A 27,481-nucleotide genomic window follows, 5' to 3' on the forward strand; every position below is an offset into this window, starting at 1 on the left:
GCAAGAAGGCAGGTCAGGTCCCCAGTGAGGAGGCGGCCTTGCTCTTGGGCAGAGCTTTCCAGAAATGGATGGTGCACAGTGGGGAATGTCCTGTCTTCAGACAGCCCAGGTTTGGGGACTACCTGGTAGGGATATGTGGGGAGGGAATAGAGTGGGCACGGAAATTAAATTAAGATTCCTTTCAAACTTTGAAGCCCCCATTTGACTACTGCAAATTTTAGTTGGAGAAACTGAGGTCCCAAGAGGAAGAGGTCACTTACCTCGATTTATAAAGAGCAGAGCCAGCTATTAATAATCATCTTTCATCTTCAGATATTAATATTGATAACTCAGTTTTTAAAACCACATCCAACAAACTAAATTTAGAGGTAAATCTTAACACTGACTTTTTTTTTTTTTAATGCCCAAACTGTAGTTTCCAGGCAGAGAAACTACTTCTCACTAATGCTTTGGGAAGTGAACATTTAGTAAGAAGCTTCAGGCCCTATAGACTCCTTCATTAGTGCTAGGGAGGGGAGCAGGGAAGCTGAGCATATCTTCGCTGCTCTTGAGGCTTGTCAGATGCTGCCTGGAGAGGAATGAAGTTCAGAGAATCAGCCCAAATTTCATGTGAAACACTTTTAATGATTTTTGAACCTCTTAGACATTAAAAACGCTAGACACAAGGCTCATTTGAAAGAACATTTTCATATTGTCTCAATACCACAAATAAGCAGTTGCCAGAGGATCAGTGTTTCTAAAGTATGTAAGTCTTGAATGTTTTTAATGAACATAAGATCCTAGGGAACTAACACTGCATGTCACAATCTGTGAGCACTGCTCAATGTTCTTCTTAATCCTGTAGAATTTCTCCACATATTCAGAACGCCCTAGGAGCTCCACAAAATCTTCATCATGAGTGATTACCAGAAGCTGGAAGTTCCGCTGTTGTGAGCGACTTTTTATTATCCTGAAACAATATAACATTTTATTACTAAAGAACATACATAACTCTCTTCTTTATTTGCAAAAGCCACTGAGAACCCTGTCAGACACAAAGTGTGTGCTGTGTGTGATGACCAGGCTTTTCCTGTGTCGTGTGAGTATCAGGGCCCCTGACAGCCCTGCAGGAAGTGGCAGGGGGGAGGGGTGGGTGGATCCAGGCCTTCAGGTCAGCCAGGTTGCAGTCTCATCTCCTCGCTAGACAGTGGGGATGCGTGGCCTGACTCTTCGCTGAGGTCTGGCTTAAAGACTGGTGAGAATACATGATGAACTAGTTTTATTCTTAAAGCAGGTAGAAATGTTTTATTGCACTTTCTTTAATAATCTGTGCCACTCAACTTTAGGAGTCTGACTTATTCCTGGGGTTTTCTTGACCTGATATTAGTTTTCTCTGGAAGAAAACTATTAAAAAAGCCTACAGGCAAGGGGAATAACACTGTGAGCCCCACTGCCTTCTCAGGAGCTGGGTCTACTTAGAACTCTGCCACCACCAGTCACTAGATGCATCACTGGTATGACACAGGGGGCCTGAGTGGGCGTACTGAGAACGTTTCTGCTTGTTATCTATATGCTGAGGTAACTAGTTATGAGTCTGAGACTTAAGACTTTTTCTTTTAACTAACCGCTTATTTATCCCTTGCCTGGAGCTGGATGCACTTAGGTTTCACAAGCACCAACCCTTACTTGTGGGTCACACGGGACTACTGAGAGAGATGGCTGGAGACAGCTGGCTCTGGGGCCACTCAAGTCTCCTATCACAGGAGACGTTCTCTCTGCTAGGAAGAGTCTGTCTGGAGTGAAGAGCCCCCAGAAGAGCTTCTCTATCTCATGCAGACTGCCCGTCTTCTGCTGGACCGTGCAGAAGCAAGGGCTCTCTACCCCCAGACCTGCACCACCCCAGCGGTGAGCTGTGATAAGCGTGTCTGCAGTCTGGAGCCTACCTCACCACACCACTAATACACTTTTTGAGTAAGAGCCGTCATTCCTCATAGACGCTGACACATGTGAGCAGCTGGGGAAGAGAGTTTAAAACCCACTGTCACCACCTAGAATGCTTTAGTGGAGCACGCTAACTCCTGTCTGAGACACATGGGCCCCTCTGGTGGGTTTACAGGAAAACCAAACCAAGCCAGGAAACCCTCACTGTGAACACTCTAGGGGAGATGTAGGATGTGTCTGGGGCATGTGTTCACCAGGTAGTTCTTTTTTTAAGCATCTGAAAAATTACTATCAAGGTAAAGCCTAAGGTCTGGTAAAACCAGTTTCCCCAAGGAGGACACACCTACAGAGGATTCTATTTTCACCATAGAATTCTCTTAATCTTCCTTTAAAAACAATCATAACTTGGCCCCAAATTTGAGATACTTACTCAACCAGAGCATGTGCAAGAGATTCAATGTTTTCTCGGTCAAGATTTGTCGTTGGCTCGTCCAAAGCAAGGATGCCACAGTTTAAGCAGAATGTTTCAGCCAGGGCTAGGCGAATGATGAGTGAGGCTAATACCTGGAAAAAGGGTGCCAGAACTCAGCTGCACTGCACACGTTTCTCATTCACCTGAGGAAAACAGGCAGACTGGCACACTGGCTTTTGAAGGGAAAGGTGGGGCAATCTCACAGGATCACTGACCTCAGGTGTACATCATTAAAATGCCAGGCCACACCTCACATCAGCTATAACAAAGCTTCCAATTAGAGACCTGCATCAGAAATGCAGTTAGCACTTATCTAATGTTACTGACAATTTTAATAGTGGTACAAGATGAACAACCTTAAAAATTCATAATCTGGCTATTGTCCTGATGATGTTAGAAAACTTGGATATAACACGTTTTCCAGAGCCTCACAGACACCTTTTCCCTTGGAGACTCTTTCACTCTCTCTGTTCTGTGGAACCGAAGTGGCACCATTGCTCTAACCCGAACTTAAATGTCTGTGTGTATGATTCTGAGAGGGAGGGAGAGGAAAGCTATGAGTACACAAGTATGGTTCTATTTAAGCTTGACTGTGGGAAATCCAAGCAACCAAAACTATGAGGAACTTTTGTGGATAACAAACCTAACGCTGAGACCGCCACTGAAGCCCTCTGCGGGCACAAGGGCCACAGAACCAAGAGGGAGGGACGAGTCCAGGAAGACGCACGACTTCTGTGGGGGCTGTGATGTCCCCTCCACCCCCAGACTTGTGAACAGAGGTGCGTCAGTGAGTGAGTGAGTGATCTCAGAGCACTTCAGAACTTTTCTCTGATGCACAGGGCAGGCTGGCAGATTGAAGATGCCAGGGCCACAGGCCAGCCCTGCTCTCCTGCTGCCACCATCACCCATTCAGAGTGGAGTCGGAATGGAGCTCCTGGCCCACTTTTACACAGCATCTGTCTGTCCTGTCACTCAACATCAAGGAAATGCTAGCACTAATTTTTGTAATTTATAGTAGCTACAGGAAATCCGCTTTTGTTCAGAAAATATTTTTAATCCAAATAGACATGTTTCAAACTCAAGGGATATTGATTATAGATCACAAATTTGTCATTTTTGCAATCTGATTAAGATAATAATCTGCAGATGCCTTATAAATTGGTATCAGCTATCTGGGTTGATGACAAAAATACATGTATAGAGTGTCTTTAAAAAACTGCAAACTTTTTTATGTGAATGACTCAGATGATATGAGCATCCATTTACAGAATTATAAAATTTTGTTAAGAATCAGGGGTCCAGAGGTAATATTGATAATATTCTTCTAATCTGCAAAGGAGGAAGATCAAAAATCGATAACATTTTGGGGACAAACCAGTGCACAGTGAAAGAACCCAGCGCCGTTCCCAAGGATGCAGGTCCTACTTCCCAACTTGTTGATACGAGTCCTCTATGCATCCAACCTCGGCTTCCTCAGAGCTCCCTGCAGAGCCAGGTGGCCTGGCCCAGCACTGAGTCCCTGTGGTGGTGGGGGCCTCTGCCCCCACCTGTGGCTTTCACAGCCTTTGACTCTGGCAGGCCCGCTTTCACACGGTCCCCAGGCCCCAAGGCTAGGCTGGGGAGTGGTGGTGGGGACTCAGTCCTATGGCGAGAGACTCTTAGTTACTGTAATGCCTCATGTGGCTCAATCTAGGGTCTGGTTTGCTAATACTGTATGTCACTGACTGTAAAACATACCGTTCCTTATCCTTTGACTTCTCTGAAATCAAGATGCAGCTTAGAATTACTGTTGAATTTTTTCTCTCTTGGTGGCACATAAATTAGTGTGGGTCTATAAGTGATGATCAAACAACCTTATTCTCATAAGGAATGCCATGAAACAATGAATGGCCTTCAGCTTTTTGCTCTACATTTAGGCTATCCTGTGAGACTGTTTCAGGCCCTTCTAAAAGCCTACTTTACATAATGTTGCAGGAAATGCTGGTTAGAATTGAGAGTATAATGAGAGTAACTGAGCCTGGTTCACTTCATGTGGCAGCAATGATGCTATAAGGAGCTTCCCACCATTCAAGGGCACCTTGGGTGCTTCCTCTGCACTGACAATCATTTCTCCGTCAATTTTCTGTGTACAAGTGGTTTTACGTTCGTGAAAATACCTGCCTTTTGTCCGGCGCTGCAACGCCCTCTCATATCCAAGGCTGTGTCTCCCTTTAGCATCACCACTCGGTAGTTGTAATTCCTCCTTTTATCAGAAGCTGATACATTTTCATCGGCATCTGATCGAATTTCTATGTACTCAATATCTGATACAGAAAGAAGAAGATTTTAGGAACCTATACTCTGCAGCCTTTTGTCATTTGCAAACCTTATCAAAGAACGTTATAAGCAACATGCGAGGCTGACATTCCCAGGGGAAACACTGGGTGGTTTGGAAACTTTTCCCTGGTTATGAGAATCCCTGGTCAGAAGCAGCCAGATACCCAACCAACCGTTGCTCTCAGCTGTGCCCTTTTCTTAGTTCCCCTATTAAGAATTTCCTCCTAATGGTGTTCTTCTTCTTCTTATCTCATTTCAGCTTATCCCTATCTGCACTTCAACAGAACCTATTATGTCATCAGCTAAATATAATGTGTACCATAGCCAAATTTGTAAGTCCTGTCAGGCTTTGGAATAGAAAACTTTGCATTTTTTTCTTTCTAAAAGATATTGTCAAGATAAGAATTCTTAGAAAATCTAGAGGCAATACTGGCATGATGAGAGGTCATATGAAGCAAGAGCTTGACACAGGGCTTTAGAAAGAGCATTCATGTTACACCATGTTAATTACCTTGTCCACGATAGGTACTTCGCCAAAGGTCACGAATAATTTTGTTGATTTCTTCCATTTTCATACTGTGAAATTTCATTATTGCTCTGGAAAAAGAATCCACTGGTAAAGGTAACATAATATTTAACTGGAGTGGGTTGCCCATTTCCTCCTCCAGGGGATCTTTCCAACCCAGGGATCGAACCTGGGTCTTCTGCATGGCGGGCACATTCTTTACCATCTGAGCCACCAGGGAAGACCAATATATTTAACAGTATATATTAAAAATATACAAAATGTTTAATAATATATATAGTAAGTAACATCATAACAATGAGATAACTTCCCCCATATTAATAATAAAAGTAGAATACAGTATGGAGAAGGCAATGGCACCCCACTCCAGTACTTTTGCCTAGAAAATCCCATGGATGGAGGAGCCTGGTGGGCTGCAGTCCATGGGGTCGCGAAGAGTCGAACATGACTGAGCGACTTCACTTTCACTTTTCACTTTCATGCACTGGAGAAGGAAATGGCAACCCACTCCAGTGTTCTTGCCTGGAGAATCCCAAGAACGGGGAAGCCTGGTGGGCTGCCGTCTATGGGGTCACACAGAGTCGGACACGACTGAAGCAACTTAGCATCAGCAGAATATAGTAAGAGCTAGAAAAAAATAAATACAACCAAAACCTTGCTATTGGCTAGTATTGCAAACTGTCAGGCATATATAATTCCAGCACTCCAGGGTCCTTATCCTTCTCCACTTTCACTCTCTAGATCAAACCCTGGTCTCCTGCATTGCAGGCAAATTTTACCATCTGAGTCACCAGGGAAGCTCCATGATAAGACAAACATTCCCTTAAATGCTTAAGTACTGTGAAAACTTCTGAAAAGAGTTTTTTATGAGACTTCTCCTTAGGTTTAACGGAAGCGCTCTTTCTACTGATACCAACTGGTTATATACGAAGCTCTGCTGAACGGATGACAGTGAGTTAAAGAGGGGATAGAAGGTGTACAGGGTCCCTTAATCCACGGGAAAACAGGTGAATCTCTGGAACTGCTGCCTTTTTTTCCCTCTTCTATTTTATTACAGTTTACCGAAGTCAACCTCTGAAGCTGCTTTTGTCTCAGATCTGTGAGCTTTTTACCAACCAGAAGTGCTGGTTCAGAGAGGAGGATATAGAGACTTAAGCTGACCTGAACTTCAAAATTTTATTTTCCCTTCCTAAAGATTCAAAAATCCTAACTCCAAATATGTGCATTAACTTTTGTGCATCCCTCTACCCCCCACAACACTCTTGAAATACTAGTAGTTTTGAAATACGAAAAAGAAAAGAAATGTGTAAAAACAAAAGTAGCCTGTCAAAATCTAACATCGTTTTTACTATAGTCACCTTTCGCCAAAAAGCCCTTAGGTTCTTTGGAAGTGGGTTTATGAATTAATAAATGTTGCAACAGTCACAAAAAGGCAAACATCACTGCCATCACCATACAAAGGATGTGAGGCGGACATACTTCCATTTGCAAGTCTCTTATCTGATATATACAAAAAAAGAAACTGAACGTAATGCTACTGCCTCTGCAGAATCATTTCATGATCTTCTGGTTTACCAGCAAAAGAGAAAGAAATGACTCAACATAAATACATTTTAAATATCAGATGAAGGATTTTTAAGTATAAAGCCCGGAAAAAAACCATATTCTGCCCGTTGATGAGAATGCAACAAGTCTCTATTTTCTACTTTTATATATTTATCTCAGATTTTATACTTCTTTCAAAAGGACAGAGACACAACTTCTAAGTATTTGTTTAAAACCAAAAAACCTCAGAGAATGTTCTTGAGATGAATCATGTGATCCTTAGCTTTATACGTTATGATCTTGATTCTTCAAATGACTTTTAAAAAACGTCATCTTTCCATTCAAGTTAAAAATCGTCCATAATTAACATAAATAAGCACTCTCAACATGGAGAACAAGCTCCAGGTGGGGCACACATGTCCAAGATGCATACGTATGGTCTACACCATGGCTCCCTGAGACATCAGAGGTGGCGCATCCTCACCCATGTGTAGGTCTGCTGAGAGAAAAAACTCCAGTCCTCACACTGACCAATGAGTGTGGCAGACAGAGCTGATGTCAACAGTAGTTGGACCATTCACTTTGTATCTTGCATGCACGCTCAGTTGCTCACTCATGTCTGACTCTGTGGCTCCATGGACTGTATGTAGCTTGCTAGGCTCCTTTGTCCGTGGGATTCACCAGGCATGGATACTGGAGTGGGTTGCCATTTCCTACTCCAGGGGCTCTTCCCAACTCAGGGATCAAACCAGCGTCTCCTGCATTGACAGGCGGATTCTTCTACCACTGAGCCACATGGGAATCCCACTTTGTATCTTCTCTCTCTGTTAATATGGAGTTTATAGCCCCACTATGCAATGATTACAGTAACTACATGGGTTTGATCCCTGGTCAGGGAATTAAGATCCTACAAGCCAGGCAACATGGCCAAAATGAAAAAAAGAAATGGAAAGGTAATCTCTATGTTCATGATTGGAAGGATTAATTATGTTAATACTTCTCAAAGCCATGTATGTAATACAATGCAATTCTTATCAAAATTCCAATGGTAGTTTTTATAGAAATAGAAAAAACACTCTTGAAACTTACATGGAACTACAAAAGACCCAAATAGCCAAACAAACCTGAGAAAACAACAAAGCAATGGTACTGTATTTCCTGATTCCAAGTTATACTAAAGCTATAGTAATTAAAACAGTATTGTACTCCCATAGACAATTAATCTATGACAAAGGAGGCAAGAATATACAATGGAGAAGAGTCTCTGCAATAAGTGGTGCTGGGAAAGATGGACAGCTACATGTAAAAGAATGAAATCAGGACATTCTCTAACACCACACACAAAAGTAAACTCGAAATTGGTTGAAGACCTAAAGATAAGACTGTACACTGTGTAATTCCTAGAGGAAAAACAGGCAAAACACACTTTAAAATAAATTGCAGCAGTATCCTTTTGGATCTATCTCCTAGAGTAATGAAAATTAAAAACAAACAAAAGGGACCTAATTAAAAAGCTTTTGCAGAGCAAAGGAAATGATAAATTGAAAAGACAACCCACAGAATGGGAGAAAATCTTTGCAAAAGAAGCAACCAACAAGGAATTAATCTCCAAAATATACCAACAGCTTACACAGCTCAAAAAAACCCAAAAAAGACAACCCATCAAAAAATGGGCAGAAGATCTAGACATTTCTCAAGATATACAGATGACCAAAACACACATGAAAAGATCCTCAACATCTCAAAGAAATGCAAATCAAAACTACAATAAGGTATCACCTCAAACCAGTCAGAATGGCCATCATCAAAAAGTCTACAAACAATAAATGCAGGAGAGAGTGCAGAGAAAAGCAAACTCTCCTATATTGTTGGTGGGAATGTAAAGTGGTATGACCATTATGGAGGACAGTATGAAATTTCCTTTAAGAACTAAAAATAGAATTATCATATGATCCAGCAATCCCACTCCTGGGCATATATCCAGGGAAAACAAAACTTGAAAAGATACACGCACCCTGATGTTCACTGCAGCACTGTTTCAACAGCCAAGACACAGAAACAACCTAAATGTCCATCAACAGATAAAGAAGATGTGGTGCATGTATATAACGGAGTATTAGTCAGTCATGAAAAGGATGAAATGATGCCATCCATTTGCAGCAACCTGGATGACCTAGAGATTTTCATGCTAAGGTGAAATAAGTCAGACAAAGAAAGACAAAGATCATATGATATTGTTTATATGTGGAATCTGAAAAAAAAAAAAAAGATTAAAATAAACGTTTAAAAAACAGAAATAGACCCACAGACACAGAAAACACTTATAGTTAGCAAAGGGGAAGAAGGGAGGAGGGGGATAAATTAGGAGGTTGGGATTAACATATACACACTGCTATACATAAAACAGATAACCAATAAGGACGTACTGTATTGGCACAGGGAATTATACTCAATATTTTGTAATAACCCATAAGGAAAAAATCTGTAAAATAATATATACACATATATAACTGAATCACTGTGCTGTACATCTGAAACTAACATGACAGTGTAAATCAACTATATTGATCAGATCAGATCAGATCAGATCAGTCGCTCAGTCGTGTCCGACTCTTTGCAACCCCATGAATTGCAGCACGTCAGGCCTCCCTGTCCATCGAGTCGGTGATGCCATCCAGCCATCTCATCCTCTGTCATCCCCTTCTCCTCTTGCCCCCAATCCCTCCCAGCATCAGAGTCTTTTCCAATGAGTCAACTCTTCACATGATACTTCAATATAAAAAGAGACTTAAAAAAACCTAGTATGGCAGTGGCATAAAAAGACAAATAGACCAACAGAACATAATCGACAGCCCAGAAATTAACCCAGACACATACAGTAAACTAATATTTGACAAGGGAACCAAAAACACTCAATGGAGACAAGACAGTCTCTTCAGTATGGTGTTGGGAAAACGGGATACTCACATGTAAAAGAATGAAACCAGATCCCTATTTTAATCACTCGTAAAATGAACTCTAAATGAATCAAAGGCTTAAATGTAAAACCTGAAAGTATGAAACTCCCAGAAGAAAGTTCCTTGACATAGGTCTTGGTATTGATTTTTGGAAATCATAGCTAAAGCACAAACAATAACAACAAAGTGGGGGTCTGCATTAAACTAAAAAGTTTCTGCACAGCTAAAGAAACAAAGTAAAAAGACAACCTATGGGATGGGAAAGAATATTTGAAAGCCATGAATCTGATAAGGAGTTAATATCCAAAATATATAAAGAACTCATACAACCTGGGGAAAAAAAACCTCAATTTAAAATTGGACAAAGGACCTTAATAGACATTTTCCCAAAGAACATACACGAAAGGTCCATGACCTTTTAGCAGCTAAAAGGTCCATGAAAAAGATGCTGACAGTCATTAGGGAACTGCAGATTAACACCACAATGAAAGAGCACCTCATACCTCTTAGAATATCCATCACCAACAAAACCTAACAAATGATGGCATGGACGTGGAGAAAAGAAAACCCTTGTGTACTGTTGCCAGCATACACTGTAAACTGGTACAGCCACTGTGGGTAACAGTATAGAGTCCTAAAAAACTAAAACTACAAGTAACATATAGCCTAGTAATTCCACTTTGGGGAATGTATCCAAAGGAAAGGAAAACACTAACTTGAAAAGTTATCTGCACCCTCCTCCCCCATTCACAGCAGCACTGTTCACAACAGCTAAGACAGAAACAACCTATGTCCATCATGGAATGAACGGATAGAGAAGATGTGAGATATATATCTTTATACACATATACATATCATATCTATACACATACACATTTACACATATAATGGAACATTATTCAGCCATAAAAAAACAAAGAAGTCCTACCATTTGGAACGACGTTGGATGGACTCTGAAGGCAGGTTAAAAGAAGTCAGACAGAAAAAGACAAATACTGTAAGATCTCACTTACATGTGGAATTTAATTTCCGCTTATAAATATGTACTAGGTCTGTAATATACAATATGTTAACTATACTGCTGTATGACATAAGACAGCTAGGAGAGTAAAGCCTAAGAGTTCTCATCACAACATGTTTTTTCCTTTTTATCTACACGAGATGATGGATATTAACTAAACCTACTTTAGTAATCTTCATAATATGTGTATATCAAACCATCATGCCATACACCTTAAACATATACAGTGATGTATGTTAACTATTTCTCAATAAAATAAAACAGAAGCTGGGGAGAAAACTGAGATTTAATCAAATTAGTAATGTGCTCAAGATCAGAAAAATGGGATATTAACAGCCCTTGAATATAATCAAAATTATTTGAACAGGCAGTCAAAATGCCATCTTTCAAGCCATCAGGCTCAGACAGTTTTACAAGTGAATGTTTTCATATCTTCAAGGTACACCTAGTTCCGAAGTATGTAAATACTACATAGCAAGGAGAAACATAAGAAAAAAAAAAAAGGATAGGCTTATTTTGCTTACAAATACAGATGTAAACATTCTAAATAAAACCAAATTTAGGGCTGAGCATATTAAAACCAGTGTATTACAACCAAATAGTGTTTATCTCAAGAACCCAAGAATGGTACAACAGAAAATTAAGATAATTCACTTCATTAAAAGATTGCAAGAAAATATTATTTAAACAGATGTCAAAAAGTATAATACTGAGTTTTGATAAAAACTAAATACAGAGAAATAGAAAAATTTCTTAATTAGACAAGATGACTATCAGATACCCACAGCAAGCATCAAACTTACTGTTAAAATATACAAAAGTGTTCCTCTTAAAGCTAAGAACAAGAGAAAGAGAACTTTTATTATTGCTACTCTAAAATAATGTCCTGGAGATCCCTAATAACTGAGCAAGACAATAAAGAGAAATGAAGACTAAATGAGGGGAACAAAAATAAGAACTTGCTATCGTTTCTGCAGATGATATAACTATACACTCAGAAAACCTAACAAATCAACTGACAAACTATTAAAGACTGATAAGTAGTCAGAAATAAACATACATTACTGTGGCAGAATTCAATATGAAATATAATAGACAAATGGGTCCTATTCATGATGGCAATAAAAACTAAGAAATACCAGGAGAAAAAAGGTACAGAATCTAAATGAAAAAGTTATAATACTTTACAAGAGAACAAAACCATCCTGAATAAATACATTACAGGACTCCAATGGGAGATTCAATATTAAAAACATTTTCCCTCAAGTAATCTGTAAATTAAATGCAATCCAAACAAAACTCCCAACAAGATTAAATAATTTTTTAAATAAAACCCACAAGATGACTCTAAAATTCATATATGAGAGATAATGTGATTGAATAAAATCATGGAGGACAAGAATAAAAATTAAACCAACTATATACAGAACTTTATAACTGACATTTCAAGTCAATGGGAAAGGTTTTAATAGTGCTTAGAAGAGGGAAAAATTAAAATTATATCACTATCTTTTATCAAATTTCAAATGAAGTCCAAATAAAAGATTAAAAATAAGTAAGACTATTAAAAGAAAAATTTTTGTAATCTTAGGATTGGGAAGGCCCTTGTAATTGAGAAGTCATACATTAAAATTCCAAAAATTTATTGACCTAAACACTAAGCTACAAATAAATAATACCATCAAGAAAGCTAATGGACAAGTGACAAACTAGGAAAAACTCCTTGCGCTGTATGTGAAAGGGATTAATATCCAGAATCTATTTTAAAATAATAACACAAATCACTTAGAAAAAGACAACCTAATAGAAAACTTGGCAAAGAGATATGACTGGACAATTCCTGAAGAAGAAATACAAACAGCCAACATATGAAAAGACATTTAACCTCACTATTAAACAGGGGAATGTAAAGTGAGAACATTTTGTGTGTAAGACTCAAAAATTTTAAAAGTTGATAATGTGTAAAGCAGACATAAAGAAATGTCATACATTTAAGTAGGTACTTTCATACACTACTGGTAGAAACAGACCTTGTGCTTCTGGAAGGCACATACCCTCTGACCCAGCAGCTTTATTTCTAAGTAGCCATCTTTCTGATATATCTGCACAAGTGTGAGAAGACATACACTGTAGCACTATCTGCAGTAGCAAACATTTAAAGGCTTCCAATATGTCTATCAGTGGTCAAATAAAGTAGGTAACATCCACCTTATAGAATATTATGCAGACATTAAAAATAATGTGTATTTACTTATACAAACATGAATTTCATCACATGGTAAAGTGAGAAAAAAAAGTATCTACAATGTGATACTATTCACACAAAGCAAATGTGTACATAATGCAAAAGCACTGTGAAGACAATGAAAAGGTCTCATCAGTGTAATTCTACTGAACTGCTGAATAAATATCAGAGCCTGTCAAGGGAATTTCAAGTCCCAATCTGAACCATGTTCTGTAATTTGCAGAATAATGATACAGAGGAAATAAAGATATCTATGATACAAGGCTGAATGGGTTAAGTGGTACAAATATTATGATATACAAAGGAAGAAATTACAGCATTTGTATGTTACAGGGAGTTAACACTTAAGAATCACCTTGAAGGTCCATGACATCTGGTAAACTCTGATTCTGCTTAGGCAAAGATATAAATTTCATGGGCTGGAAACTACTGTAAGTAGATGTCATTGGGCTAGCTGCATCAGCCCCACCTGTGCCTGGAGTGTGCCTGTCACTCAGTTAAATGCATATAATACTGACGCATGTTATGTGTATGTTTTGTGAAAAATGATTTCCCAAAATGAAAAGTTCTAAGAAAACAGTGATTTATAAATCAATCTTATATTGAAATATTCTTGGTAATCTGAAAGATTGTCTTGAAAATCTCAGTAACAATCTATTGCATTTTATGAGGACAAAGGATGGTTTTAGTGGTATTTAAATTCTAGTGATCCATGAAAGTCTTACAATGTGACCCTCAGAGATGACAAAGGCCTAGCATATTTACTGTTTGAAAGGGGGCACAATGAGGCCAAAAGACAAAAGGACTCGTACAGGTGAAACTATTCCATATGATACTGTACGGGCAGTTGTTCTTCAGTCGCGTCCAGCTCTTTGGGATCCCATGGACTGCAGCACGCCAGGCTACATGGCTAGTTACATGTCATTAAACATTTGTCTAATTGCAGAGAATGCAGAACACCATGAGTGAACCCAAATGTGAACTACAGATTTTGGTGAGTATGATGTTCATCAAATGTACCACTCTGGTCAGGGATGACTGTGGGATAGGCTATGGTCAGGGAAGGCTGGAGACAGAGGTATATGGGAAATCTCTGTATTTTCTGCTCAATTTTACTGTGAACCTAAAACTGCTCAAAAAATAATCTATTGAGAAAGACAGAAAAAGGAGTATGAACTAATGTACTCTGTAGAGCTGTTTTCATACATGTCCCTCTTCCTTCTTCACACACACAACTCTGAATGCCAAGCTGACCGTCCTGTCCGTCAGCACCTCTTTGCACTATGGCTTCTGCCCCAGCAGTTTCTAGATGATTTTCCTTTTTGTTCTAAGCTGTCAAACTGTGTCCACTCTTGGGCCTTTAATAAAAAGCTTCTGCAAGCCTTGGAGCTGTCTACTTTCTAAGCACACATGGGTTCTCAATGTCACAAGTGAAGCATGTTAGGCATCCCCAGGACAGTAGTTCAGAGTTTTTGCTGCTGCTCTCTGGCCACTTTTAAAATCATCACAGGACTTGGTCATTAGCAGAGAACTGAATGCCTGAAATGGAGTGGTCAGAAAACAGGTAGACTAAAACCTAACCTGCCAGACAAACACCTTTTCAAATGTTACACCTTTCATATTTAAGCCATCTCCAGGGCTCCAACTACCGAGGAAGGTTAGTTACCATTTTGCTATTCAAAGTCAGAAATGCATGTACAATGGCAAATTTTGAACTGGATTTCCCCATAACTCAAGCTATTTCAGTAAATATTGAAGGGGTCAAAGACGAGCCTTCCTAATAAAAGCAGAGAAAAGATAATACTTACAAAGACTTTTTCCAACAATACTATTCTCATCCTCGCACATAAAATTGTACCAAATGGAGGAGGAAATGGCAACCTACTCCAGTATTTTTTTTAAATTAAGAAGTTGAAATATTTTATTATTAAATTGTTTCTTATTCTCCTGCAAGGCTGTTGCTTCACTGTGTAAAAATAGCACCAGCAAACACAGTGTATTGCAAAATTAAGATAGTAATATTCTTTACTGGATGCTATACAACAAACAAACTTTTCTCTCCTGCCAGTTATTTCTAGTGGGAAGATAATTCTGACCCAAATCCAGGGATGGCTGTAAGCAAGTTACAAAATTATATAAGGCTTAAGATAACTGTGTTATCCTTGAATTACATAATTTTTATAACTAGTTTTACCACAGATAATTTCAGGAATTTTGAATATTGTAACTGGCACCTAGCCTAAAAATCATAGGGTGCTGTCAAAAAGATGCAGTGTTTACCTGAAGTTATTAGGAAGTTAAGGGGTATTTTCTTCAGGAAACATTGTTACAAGTGGTTTCTTTTCCTAAAAGTTGCTTTTAAATACATATCCACCCCTAATTTTAAGACAACTATGCTAGATTAAGTTGTTTCAAACTAGTTTATTTAGGGGTTCCATTTTCTCTCAATAGATTTTATGTATTTCTCATATGCTTCTTCACTCATTAGTTCCACACTCTGGTATTTCTGCCCGGAGAATTCCATGGACAAAAGAGCCTGGTGGCTACAGTTCACAGAGTTGCAAAGAGTTGGACACGACTGAGCACCTTTTACTTTGCTTCGCTTCACTTCCTGAGATATACAGGTTGCCAGAAAACTGGCTAAGATCAATTTTGTTGTTCATTATTATATTGAATACTCTTCCCTACTGTAGTTACCACCATGAGAACTTCCTGTCTTCCTACATATAGGCCAGCGGAAGCCCTCTAGTATAAGGGAAATGATATGATGAGTATCACATTCTACTGAGTATTGTGTTCCAAACTAGCAGTGAGTTTTATTACTTAGCACACTTTAAAATCCCTAACTTGCCAATCCTAAGCTGCACATTTATAAGAAAAATGTCTTCTTTTTCTAGATAAAACCTTTAAGACTATTAAACTAATTTCCTAAAACCCTTGAAATTATTGAACTGCTGTAATTTCCTTTGACCAGACTCCCAAATATCAGCTTTTAAAATTCAGGTAATGGGTCAACCACTATTGCTACAGTGGTTGATAAATATTTGGTTAAAAAACCTGCAAGTCATTGTGAAATGCCACTAGCTATCATTGGGTTTTATAATCTACTTGTTTGATGCTATGGGGGCTGATGTGAAACCGTGCTGTATTTAAGATAAGAATGAGAATGATAGCCATGAGGTGAGTCCTGCATCAAGCCCTCATTGAGTGTAAGAAGCCGGGTTCTGAAGAGACTCAGCGAGAGTTGGCTGCCCTGGATATAAAACTTACATGTCTCCACTGAGTCTCAGAAGAAGTATGACTTAATATTCAACACTCCACATTTGGGGGAAAATAGTGTAACATTTTGGGGATAGGGCAGAACAGTGTACTTTGAATGATATATTCCAAAATCACTTAATTTTAATTGATGGCTCTTTTAAGGGAGTGGATAAGGGACAGTAAATTCTGAATAATGGATGTTTTCCCCTTGTCGAGTGTGTCTCTGACCACTGGTAATGCTGACAATCAGTGATGGTTTTAGATGATTACTAATAACAGATGGTAATCAGCTTTTCTTGAAAATGCACTGTTAATTTCCTGTGTTATCTTAAATAGATAGATGAATGCACAATTACGACGACTGCATGCTTCTTCTAAGAGGTGAGACAATGAGGGAAATTTTGGACCTTGCTTTCTTCTTCTAGGTGAGAAGGCAAATTTAAGGCTCCTAATATAAACCTTAAGAAGAGTTGCAAGCATAAGCCCACAAACACTCAATTTTGGGGAAATCTGTACCACTTCTTTTCTGCTCATTTAGAAGAATCCATCTAATTGCCAGACAACAGGACTCAGTAAACAGCCTGCCTTTGTTTCTGAGGCAAGCCTAAATTGCTGGGAAGCACCCCTGTACCTCCCCAACCCCACCAGCTCCCACATATGCCCGCCCTCTGCTCAGGGTGATGCCTCCATGATTGAGGCTCTTTTCTCTACTGAAATGCCCTTCCTTCATTATTCATGGCCCAGGTCAATACAGCCTGTGGACCACCTACCATGGTCTCCTACTGAGCAGTTACAACTTTACAGGAAAAACAGGGCATATTTCTATCTCCCCAGAGAGAACAGAACAGGGATTTTTTTTTTTTCAATCAACAGGTGCCTCACTGAGGGAATTTTTGTTCCTGCTGTCAGTGCTCTCAGGGTCTTGCAGGGTTAGCTGGAGGGCTTCTAGGTACAGTTTTCCATTCAGTTAACATCTATGAAACCCCAGGTCTGCAAGCCAGTGTACTAAGAGGAAGAGCTACTTTGTAGCAGAATTACCTAAACTTAAGATTTAGGATTAAAAAAAAAAAAAAAGATTTAGGATAAAAGCAGTCTACATACCTAACCCCGTTTTCCTGCTACTCTTCACAACGAAGTTGTTTTTTTTTTTTTTTAATAAAGAGTTTACTGTACTCACTGTCTTCATCTCTTGCCATCTGCTGTCTCCTCACTCAACTCTAAGGCTTCAGTTCCAACCATGCCACTAAGTTTGTTCCTCAAAGTCATGAACATTCTCCATTTTATCCAAATCAAGGGTTACTTCTTGGTCCTTATCTCATTTGATCTCTCAATAACATTAGATTCCTGAAATAGTTTCTTTCCTTGGTTTTCAAGCTACTATGCTTTTTTTTTTCTTTCTTTCTTCATCAGCTACTTCTTCACTCCGTTAGTAAACATGAGTTTTGGGACCCTTCCCATCTCTAACCACAATTATTCCACACTTAGTAATCTCATTCCATGGCTTTAAATACTACATCAGTTCAGTTCAGTCGCTCAATCGTGTCCGACTCTTTGCAACCCCATGAATTGCAGCACGCCAGGCCTCCCTGTCCATCACCATCTCCCGGAGTTCACTCAGACTCATGTCCATCGAGTCGGTGATGCCATCCAGCCACCTCATCCTCTGTCGTCCCCTTCTCCTCCTGCCCCCAATCCCTCCCAGCATCAGGGTCTTTTCCAATGAGTCAACTCTTTGCATGAGGTGGCCAAAGTATTGGAGTTTGAGCTTCAGCATCAGTCCTGATAATTCCTAAATGTATAGCTTCCCCTTGAACTCTAGACTTTAAATTATAGATCCAACTGCCTGCCTGACATTTCTACTTAAAGTGCATCTCAAACTTCAAGTGTCCAAAACACTTTCTCCTCCCCAATCCTGCCCATTTCAGGGAGTGGGAATTTGCTCCCCCAACATCCTCAGTTCAGTTCAGTCGTTCAGTCACGTCCAACTCTGTGACCCCATGAATCGCAGCACGCCAGGCCTCCCTGTCCATCACCATCTCCCGGAGTTCACTCAAACTCACGTCCATCGAGTCGGTCATCCTATTGCTTGTGAAAAAATATGTAGGATCAGTCTTCCTTTCCCCCCCGCTTTCCTCCCCTACATTCAGTTCAGAAGCAAGACCTGTCAATTCTATTTCCAAAACAAAAATTGAGCCCATCTACTTCTCTCCATTTCCACTGCTACCATCCTAGTCCAGTCCACCACTCTCTCCTGGGTGCCTCCACAATCCATTCTCCACACAGCAAGTGTGATTTCTTCCAATTATGAATCAGGTTATACTACCTCCCTGCTTCAAACACTCCAGTGACTTCTCATCACACTTAGAATAAAACTGAACTATTAACCAAGGCTGCAAGGCATGGCATGCTCTGGGAACCATTCCCCTCTGACCTGATTCCCCTGCTCACTGTAGCCAGGCACGCTTGCCTGCTTCCTATTCCTCGAACACCTCATGTTTGTATTGGTCTTAGGGCCTCTGCATCAGTTATCTCTCCATCTGGAATGCCTGTGTCTCCGCTTTCTGCATATCTTGCATGAATCACATTCCAGCTTAAATGTCACATTCTCAAAATAGATCCTGCCTTAGAAAAGGCCTAAAGTAGACCCTCAGTTATTCCCATCATCATGGTTAATTTTCACCATTTACGGATTTATTTCTGAACTTTCTGTTTCTTCATCTCTACATACTTAGTATACAACATCTAAACCTTACCAAATGTACAAGCACTCAAATCTTAATTGAACAAAGTCCTAATGCACACGACAAGATATATTTTGCACATACATATATACAGTTTGCTGAGGAGGTATAAAATATATAAATTGACTATTGTGGCTCTTAACCAAGAAGTGTGAGTTAAGTAAAAGGAAAATTTTTAATATAAATATTTGTTTTTTAAAGGTTAAAAAGGGGGGGATGGATGGTGGTAGCACAGCACAGTGGGAATAGAAAGGCCTTAGTTCTGAGATCTAATTTTATCGCTACCAATATTTTGGTAATTTTGGACAGTCTGCTTGATCTCTCTGATGAATACTTGCTCTTTACAGGTCTATACCAGTAGTTCAGTCGCTCAGTTGTGACTGATGTTTGCAACCCCATGGACTGTAGCATGCCAGGCTTCCCTGTCCACCACCACTAACTCCCAGAGCTTGCTCAAACTCAAGTCCAAGAAGTTGGTGATGCCATCCAACCATCGCATCCTCTGTCATCCCCTTCTCTTGCCTTCAGTCTTTCCCAGCATCAGGGTCTTTTCCAACGAGTCATTTCTTTGCATCAGGTGGCCAAAGTATTGGAGCTTCATTCAGCTTCAGCATCAGTCCTTCCAATGAATAGTCAGGACTGATTTCCTTTAGGATTGACTGGTTTGATCTCCTTGCAGTTCAAGGGACTCTGAAGAGTCTCCTCTAATACCACTGTTCAAAACCATCAATTCTTTGGCGCTCAGCTTTCTTTATGGTCCAACTCTCCCATCCAAAACTGACTACTGGAAAAACTGTAGCTTTGACCATATGGACCTTTGTCAGCAAAGTATTGTCTCTGCTTTATAATATGCTGGCTAGGTTGGTAAGAGCTTTTCTTCCAAGGAGCAAGCGTCTTTTAAGTTCATGGCTGCAGTCACCATCTGCAGAGATTTTGGAACCCAAGAAAATAAAGGCTGTCATGGTTTCCACTGTTTCCCCATCTACTTGCCATGAAGTGATGGCTTTCTGACATAAGGGTGGTATCGTCTGCATATCTGAGGTTATTGATATTTCTCCCAACAATCTTGATTCCAGCTTGTGCTTCATCCAGCCAGAATTTCTCATGATATAACCTGCATATAAGTTAAATAAGCAGGGTGATAATATACAGCCTTGACATACTCCTTGCCCAATTTGGAACCAGTCCATTGTTCCATGGCCGGTTCTAACTGTTGCTTCTTGACCTGCATACAGATTTCTCAGGAGGTAAGGTGTTCTGGTACTCCCATCTCTTTCAGAATTTTCCATAGTTTGTCGAGATAGAATTCAATTAAATTATGGCTAACACAGATGACACCACCCATATGGTAGAAAGTGAAGAGGAACTAAAGAGCCTCTTGATGAAGGTGAAAGAGAAGAGTGAAAAAGCTGGCTTAAAACTCAACATTCCAAAAACAAAGATCATGGCATCTGGTCCCACCACTCCATGGCAAATAGATGGGGAAACAATGGCAACAGTGATAGACTATTTTCTTGGGCTCCAAAATCACTGCAGATGGTGACTGAAGCCATGAAATTAAAAGATGCTTGCTCCTTGGAAGAAAAGCTGTAACAGACATATTAAAAAACAGAGACATTACTTTGCCAACAAAGATCTGTAGAGTCAAAGCTATGATTTTTCCAGTAGTCAGGTATCGATGTGAGAGATGGACTATAAAGAAAGCTCAGTGCCGAAGAATTGATGCTTTTGAATTGTGGTGCTGGAGAAGACTCTTGAGAGTCCCTTGGACTGCAAGGAGATCCAACCAGTCTATCCTAAAGGAAATCAGTCCTGAATATTCATTGGAAGGACTGATGTTGAAGCTGAAACTCCAATACTTTGGCCACCTGATGCGAAGAACTGACTAGCTGGAAAAGACCCTGATGCTGGGAAAGATTGAAGACAGGAGGAGAAGGGAACGACAGAGGATGAGATGGTTGGGTGGCATCACCAACTCCATGGACATGAGTTTGAGTAGGCTCTGGGAGCTGGTGATGGACAGGGAAGCCTGGCATGCTGCAGTCGCAAAAAGTTGGAAACAAATGAGCAACACATATTAAATATTTAATTACTATTAGTATCTCCTCTGCACAGCCCCTGCCTGAGAAATTTAGTCTTAAAGCACGTTTAGATAGAAACATACGCTTTAGATAAAACCTACGCTTTCTTGGTCAAGTTCCTTAGTGCCCTTAAGAAATAGAGAATTTAACAATATACATTAAAGACTGTAACATGACAAGGAGAGCCGGACTAAATGGCCTGTGAGTTTCCCTTTTAATTTTGACTCTACAATGACTGCTATAATGGACTTAAAAAAATTCCTGTTTTATAGATAAGAAAACGGAAGCTCAGGGTATTTAAATAATTTGCTAAATGTCAAGTCACATTCAGATAATCTCTAGAGACTAGAGACAATACTTTTAACAAATTATGGATTTTTTTTCAGGCCTCGAAAAGGTACAATTTATCAACTTTTATACAAACAGTTCTTGCTGTTTAAGACTCAGCTTAATTTTTTCATCAAAACCAAGTTAAGTTATCCTATTCTGTACAGATTTTTACTGATAAAAACCTGTTTCGATTTTTGTCTCTTCAAATAAACTTGCCAGTAAGGATTGGGTTTCCTATTCCTTAGCACTCAACAAATGTTTGGAACGTTTACCACACACACAGCATCAGCTGTTAAAGAATTCAAAAAGTAATAAGCCTTCTACAGGCATATGTGCCTATAGCTGGATATACTAAAAAGAATTATGGAAGTTTTTTTAAAAAAAGACAAATGTTGTATATGTAATAGTCTACCAGGCAAGGACTCTTTAATAATGTCCTGCATTTGCTCTTATTTCAGAACATGAAATCTCAACAACTTAAACTGCTGGACCTAAAAATCTAGGGGAGATTTCAATATTTGAAGATGTTAAAACCAAAAGTTCCTAGTTGGTACAGACATACATATCCATGAGCCTTTCTGAACCCAAGGAGCACTGTAATGTTAACCTATTCGCTCACTGAGAACGAGGACAAAAGATGTGTTCCTTCATTACAGAAGCCGAACTTAATCCAACAAAAACCTTACTAGTATTTATTTTTAAAAATGACTAACATAATTGGCTCAGTTCCAGTTTTCGCTTATCTTAAAAGACTAAGTACTCTCCAAAACCTGTACATGCCAGAGTTACAGCTAAGTGATTCTGGGGCCACCCTTGCTATCATCATGAACTAGAAGAATCCTCATACTGAAAAGTGGGGTGTTCCTGTCCTCCTGAGCCTTGTGGTCTGATTCCCAACGCTGAGGCTGGTCTGTTCACTAGGCTCTTTCCAGAAGAAGCCTTAAAACATAGAAGATTCTATCGAGGAGGATATATTCCTTTTTAGAAAACAGTAACAAACAAAATCTAAGGTAACTGATCATTCTCTTGATAAAATACTTAGAAATCCTAGACAAATTTAGAACAAAAATTATTTTACAGTATAGCTCAGTTTACAAGAAAGGCAACTCTCTATGTGGTGGAAACAGAGAACTAAAAACCAGAATGGTCAGTGTGTGATATGATAACTGCAGCTGAATTTAGTTATTATTTTCATAACCCAGGGTTTAGGTATTCTCACCTAGGACAGAAGATGAGGTATAGGGCCCAAGTGAGGCAAAGACAGGTGACTCCCAACATAAAGGCTGAGACTCTTGAATAGTAACTTCAGTGAAAAAGTGGAAAATTAGTAATCTGAGAGTTCAAAGTCCTGGCAAATCCCTTCCAAGAGTTTAAGGTCCTTTATTATACCACCAGTGTAGTTCAGGAACTTCCAAATTGAAACATTAACATAAAAACTAGATTCAGACCAGTGTTAGCCCTAGAGTGCCTAATAGATAACAAAACAACCAAGTGGAAGGACATCCACATAAAAAAGTCACAGGGGCGCTTCATAGAGGAAAAAAAGTCACCATTAAAGATGACTTTACAATTAAATACTACATGAAACATAAGAAATAATTCCCTAGAGCTAGAGTCAGCACAGAATACAGCAGAAATAGACTCCTAAAAGTGTGAAATAAAAAAATGACTGTGAAAAAGAATATAATCTATATTTAAAATGAGTCCGACTCTTTGCGACCCCATGGACTGTAGCCTCCTACGCTCCTCCGTGCACGGGATTTTCCAGGCAAGAGTACTGGAGTGGGTTGCCATTTCCTTCTCCAGAGGATCTTCCTGACCCAGGGACTGAACCCAGGTCTCCCGCATTGCAGGCAGACGCTTTACCCTCTGCACCAGCAGGGAAGGCCCAAAAGACATACGAGAAGGAATCAAAACACTAAGGAGAAAATACATTAAGAAAAATAAAAATTTCTGAAAATGAGTAAAATAAAACTTACAGAATTGAAAAATGTCTTGAAATATTGAAATGAAAAGCAGATTAAAATTGGACACCTCAACAGGCAGTATAAGCAGCAGCTAAAGAATCTGTGCACTGGAAGGTCTTCATCAGGGTGTTACCCAGGGAATTACCAGTATATGCAAGAGGCATTAAGCAATGTGGAGGAAAGAATAAGGTTTATTTATGTCCAATGACAAATGAAGGAGGTAAGAAATAGTTAAGAAATGGGGAAAGGATAATATCTGAAGAGAGAATACATGAGAATTTTCCAAAATTAATGAAAGGTATCAATCCTCAGATCAATAGGCATAATTCTTAAATAGAACTAGTAAACCTACATCTAGACACACTCCAAAAAAATGCAGAATACAAGAGATAAGGGAAAACTCTTAAAAGGACCAGAAGAAAAAGGCAGGTTACTTCCAAAGGAATAATTAGAATGATTTCTCAACAGCAATCATGGAGATCAAGAAGAAATGGAATATTTTCAAAGTACTGAAAGAAAAAAACATCCTTTCAATCTAGAACTCTGTGCTCACCTAAAGTATCAAGATTGAGAGCAAAGATTTTCAGACTGAAAAAGAATTTACTACTCACAATTCTTCACTGAAAAAACTATTAAAGGATATACTTCAAAAAAAGAAAGAAACTGAACCTAAAGAAGGAGGGAATGAGATTTGTAAGAAATTGGTAAACATGTGGATTTATGAATAAGCACTGACTATGAACCACATTAATTATTTTCTAATCTGACATATAAAAATGAGGTTAAATGAAAATACCAGGCAATAGAAACACAGCAGATAGGAGAAATGAACATTTTGGAAGAACGTAAAGCAAGTCATATCAGAGCCATGGTTCTTAAACTTCGATGTGCATTGTAATCACCTGGAAGGCTTGTTAAAGCACGGCGTGCTAAGCCTTGTCCCTAATATTTCTAATGTAACAGATCTGGAGTGGAGACTGAGAATTTTCATTTCTAGTAAGTTCCAAGGTGATGCTGGTAATGTTGCTCTAGGACCCCTTTGGGAATCAAAAACACTTGATTTTTAGGTCGAATATGAATATTAAAAAAAAGTAAAGGGAAACATAATAACTAAAGCATATTATTTACAACCCAAAGAAGGGGGAAAAGATGAATAAAGAAAAATAAACCAATCCCATAGAAGTCAGGGAAGTAGGAAAAAAACCAAATAAATACAACTAAGTAATCAATCACAATGAAATGAATGGACTAAATTCACTAGTTAAAAGACAAAAATGAGTTGATTCACTTTGTTGTACAGCAAACACAACACTGTAAAGCAACTATATTCCAAAAAAGACAAAGATGGACAGACTGAATAAAAAATAAAATTTTCCCATGCACTAAAATATACTGTAAAGTTATAGTAATTAAGACAATCTTGGTAACGGCACAAATTGACCAATGAATTATGAAACCCAGAAATGACCCATGCAACACATGGTATAGTAGCCAGGAAACTGGTATCCATAGGAAAAAAATGAAATTGGATTCCTACCTTATACTGTACACAAAATTCAATTTAGAATTAGATACTTAGATGTATTTGAGTGTGAAAGCAAAACTTTAAAACTTTTAGAAGAAAATATAGGAATAGGGAAGGATTTTTTAAAAAAGACACAAAAGAGCTAACCTAAAAAGATGAGTAAATGTAACTACCTAAGAATTAAATCTGTTTATTAAAAGACACTATAAGAAAGTAAAATGATAAATATAAAAAACCTGATAATTATAACACCTATAACAAAAAATTAAAATTCAGAAAAGATAAAAGAACACATGCAAATCTGTAAGACCATCAATAATACATTAAAAATGGGTACAAAATACAAATATTTCAAAGAAAAAACATGATCAGAGATGTTCAGCATCATTAGAAATCAAGGGACAGCAAGGCTTTCCTCGTGGTTCAGTGGTAAAGAATCCGCCTGCCAGTGCAGGAGACACAGGTTCAACCCCTGGTCCAGGAAGATCCCAGAGCAGTAGAGCAACTAAAACCCATCTGCCACAACTAGAGAGCCTGTGTGCCACAATTACTGAGCCTATGCTCTGGAGCACAGGGATGGCAACTCCTGAAGCCCACACACCCTAAAGCCTGTGCTCTACAACAAGAGAAGCCTACGCAATGAGAGAAGCCGCACAACACAACTGGAGAGTAGCCCTCCACTCCCCACAACTAGAAAAAAACGCCCCACAGTAATGAAGACCCAGCAAAACCGAAATAAATTTTTTTTTTTAAATCAAGGAACTTACAAATGAAGACTATAATGATTTATCATTTAAAACCCATTAAACTGCAAAAACAAAATCGGCAAAATCAATGTCACAATATACATCAAAGGTAACTATTATATCCTGTTAGTGGTATAAATCATTAAAACTACTTTGGAAAATAATTTAACATTATTTTGTGAAACTGAGCATACCCTGCAACCCAGCAATTTTACTCCCACGTGTACTCCAGAGAATCTCTTCATTTTTACTCCACAACACGACAAATGCTCCTGGCAATAAGGGTTAGATTAGCAAAGGCCTGGCAACAACCCAAACTCCATCTACCAGAAAATGGATACACTACGGTATATTTCCACAACAGAATTCTGTACAGCACTGAAAATGCATAAACCATAGCTATAAGCAACTTAATAAAAGCAAAACAAAACAAAATCATTTTTTAAAAAAAGCTAAAAAAGTGATACACTTTCCAAAATTATTTTTTTAAAGGCAGAGATAGGAAAAATCTGTGTCAGCAGTTACGGGGAGTGGGGATGACAAGTGATTGAGATGAGGAGGAGCATCTCAGTGGACAGTAGTTAGTGATAATGGTAGAGTTCTCAGATTGGGTATGGGGGTGGGATCATGATGCTCGTTAATATTAATATGCCTTATAACTTAATTTCGTAATTTAAGTAAGCATGCTTTACTTAACATACATACATATATTTTTCTATTCTCTGCTAGGTATGAAATACATTAAAAAAGTTAAAAGGGAGTGGTAAGACTAAATTATGCTAGTTGATACTGATTGCAGTAGGAACCAAATCCCCAGTACTTACTGGTCAAGGGTCTTATAATAGATGTCCAGATCCTTGTTCACAAGCTCTGTTGTTCTCATAATAATCATCATTTCCCTGTACTTTTCCTCAGCATCCCGAAATTGAGGTTCTCGAAGTTCTTTCTTAAAATGAATAATTTCTTCCTCATAACCTTTCTGTCGTCCTATTGCCAAACTGTGATTTCTTTTTATATTGTCTATTTTTTCTTCCAACTTCTGATGTTCACTAGGAGGGAAAATAACAAATGAGGACCATTTTTAGATTTTAGCAGCCTACAGTAGAAAAGCCCGATTTCTTCAGCTAGATCAATAAACCATCCTCTTTGCAGCCAGAATACAGTCTTCCCTTGCTTTTTCTTTACGGCTTCAGTACCACAGAAAACTTTCTTCTTTTCACGTCTCTGAAGCATCCAGGTTTCTAAATAGCTGATTTGTGTGTGCTGAATAAAGTACTCTCATAACACGTGAACACTGAAAAAGTTCCTGATGTTTACACATTAACCTAAGTAAAGTACTTCTGGCGATTAATATTGCAAGTTTACGAACTTCTCATTGTGAACTAAGTGCACAACTCTGAGCAGTTACTAACAGGTTTCATCAGTTTGTTCACAGTATGTTAGACAAAATAAAATTTTATCTCAAACTATTAATTTATGCAGTAATACTACTAATAGTTTATTTTCCTCTATGAAAACAAAATTTCTCTTACATAAGTATAAAAAGCATCACACTGATCAAAAAGTAAAATACTTAAACTTTTATCATAACTTGGTAGGTAATGCAGATTTTAACATATGCTTTAAAAATTTTCATTCAACAATTACTTATTAAATGTCCTCTTATTTGCCAAGCACGCCTCTCAAGTTTATGAATATACTTAAAGAACTGGCCTGATTTCTGTTTTGTTGACACTGCTGTTGTGTCCTGGTTGAAGACAGGTTTGAAAAAGAGCAGTTGTGCTTAGCAGTCTGAATGAATGTGAAAAGCACTTTTATGTGCCAATTA

At 38.7% G+C, this 27,481-nt stretch overlaps 1 protein-coding gene across 4 annotated transcripts in view; it reads right to left on the bottom strand.

Annotated features, from left to right (window-relative positions):
- Window positions 1–603: 603 nt before the first annotated feature.
- Window positions 604–27,481, bottom strand: part of RAD50 (RAD50 double strand break repair protein) — a 252,253-nt gene continuing 225,375 nt past the window's right edge. For all 4 annotated transcript variants that reach the window (XM_059888479.1, XM_059888481.1, XM_059888480.1 and 1 more), the window contains 5 exon segments: window positions 26,478–26,702; window positions 5,220–5,305; window positions 4,553–4,695; window positions 2,351–2,484; window positions 604–949 (listed from right to left, as the gene is read on the bottom strand). In XM_059888479.1, the coding sequence (XP_059744462.1) occupies window positions 763–949; window positions 2,351–2,484; window positions 4,553–4,695; window positions 5,220–5,305; window positions 26,478–26,702 (775 nt within the window). In that variant the 3' untranslated portion in view covers window positions 604–762.

This window comes from Bos taurus, chromosome 7 (genome assembly GCF_002263795.3).
Source record: "Bos taurus isolate L1 Dominette 01449 registration number 42190680 breed Hereford chromosome 7, ARS-UCD2.0, whole genome shotgun sequence".
Lineage (NCBI taxonomy): Eukaryota > Metazoa > Chordata > Mammalia > Artiodactyla > Bovidae > Bos > Bos taurus.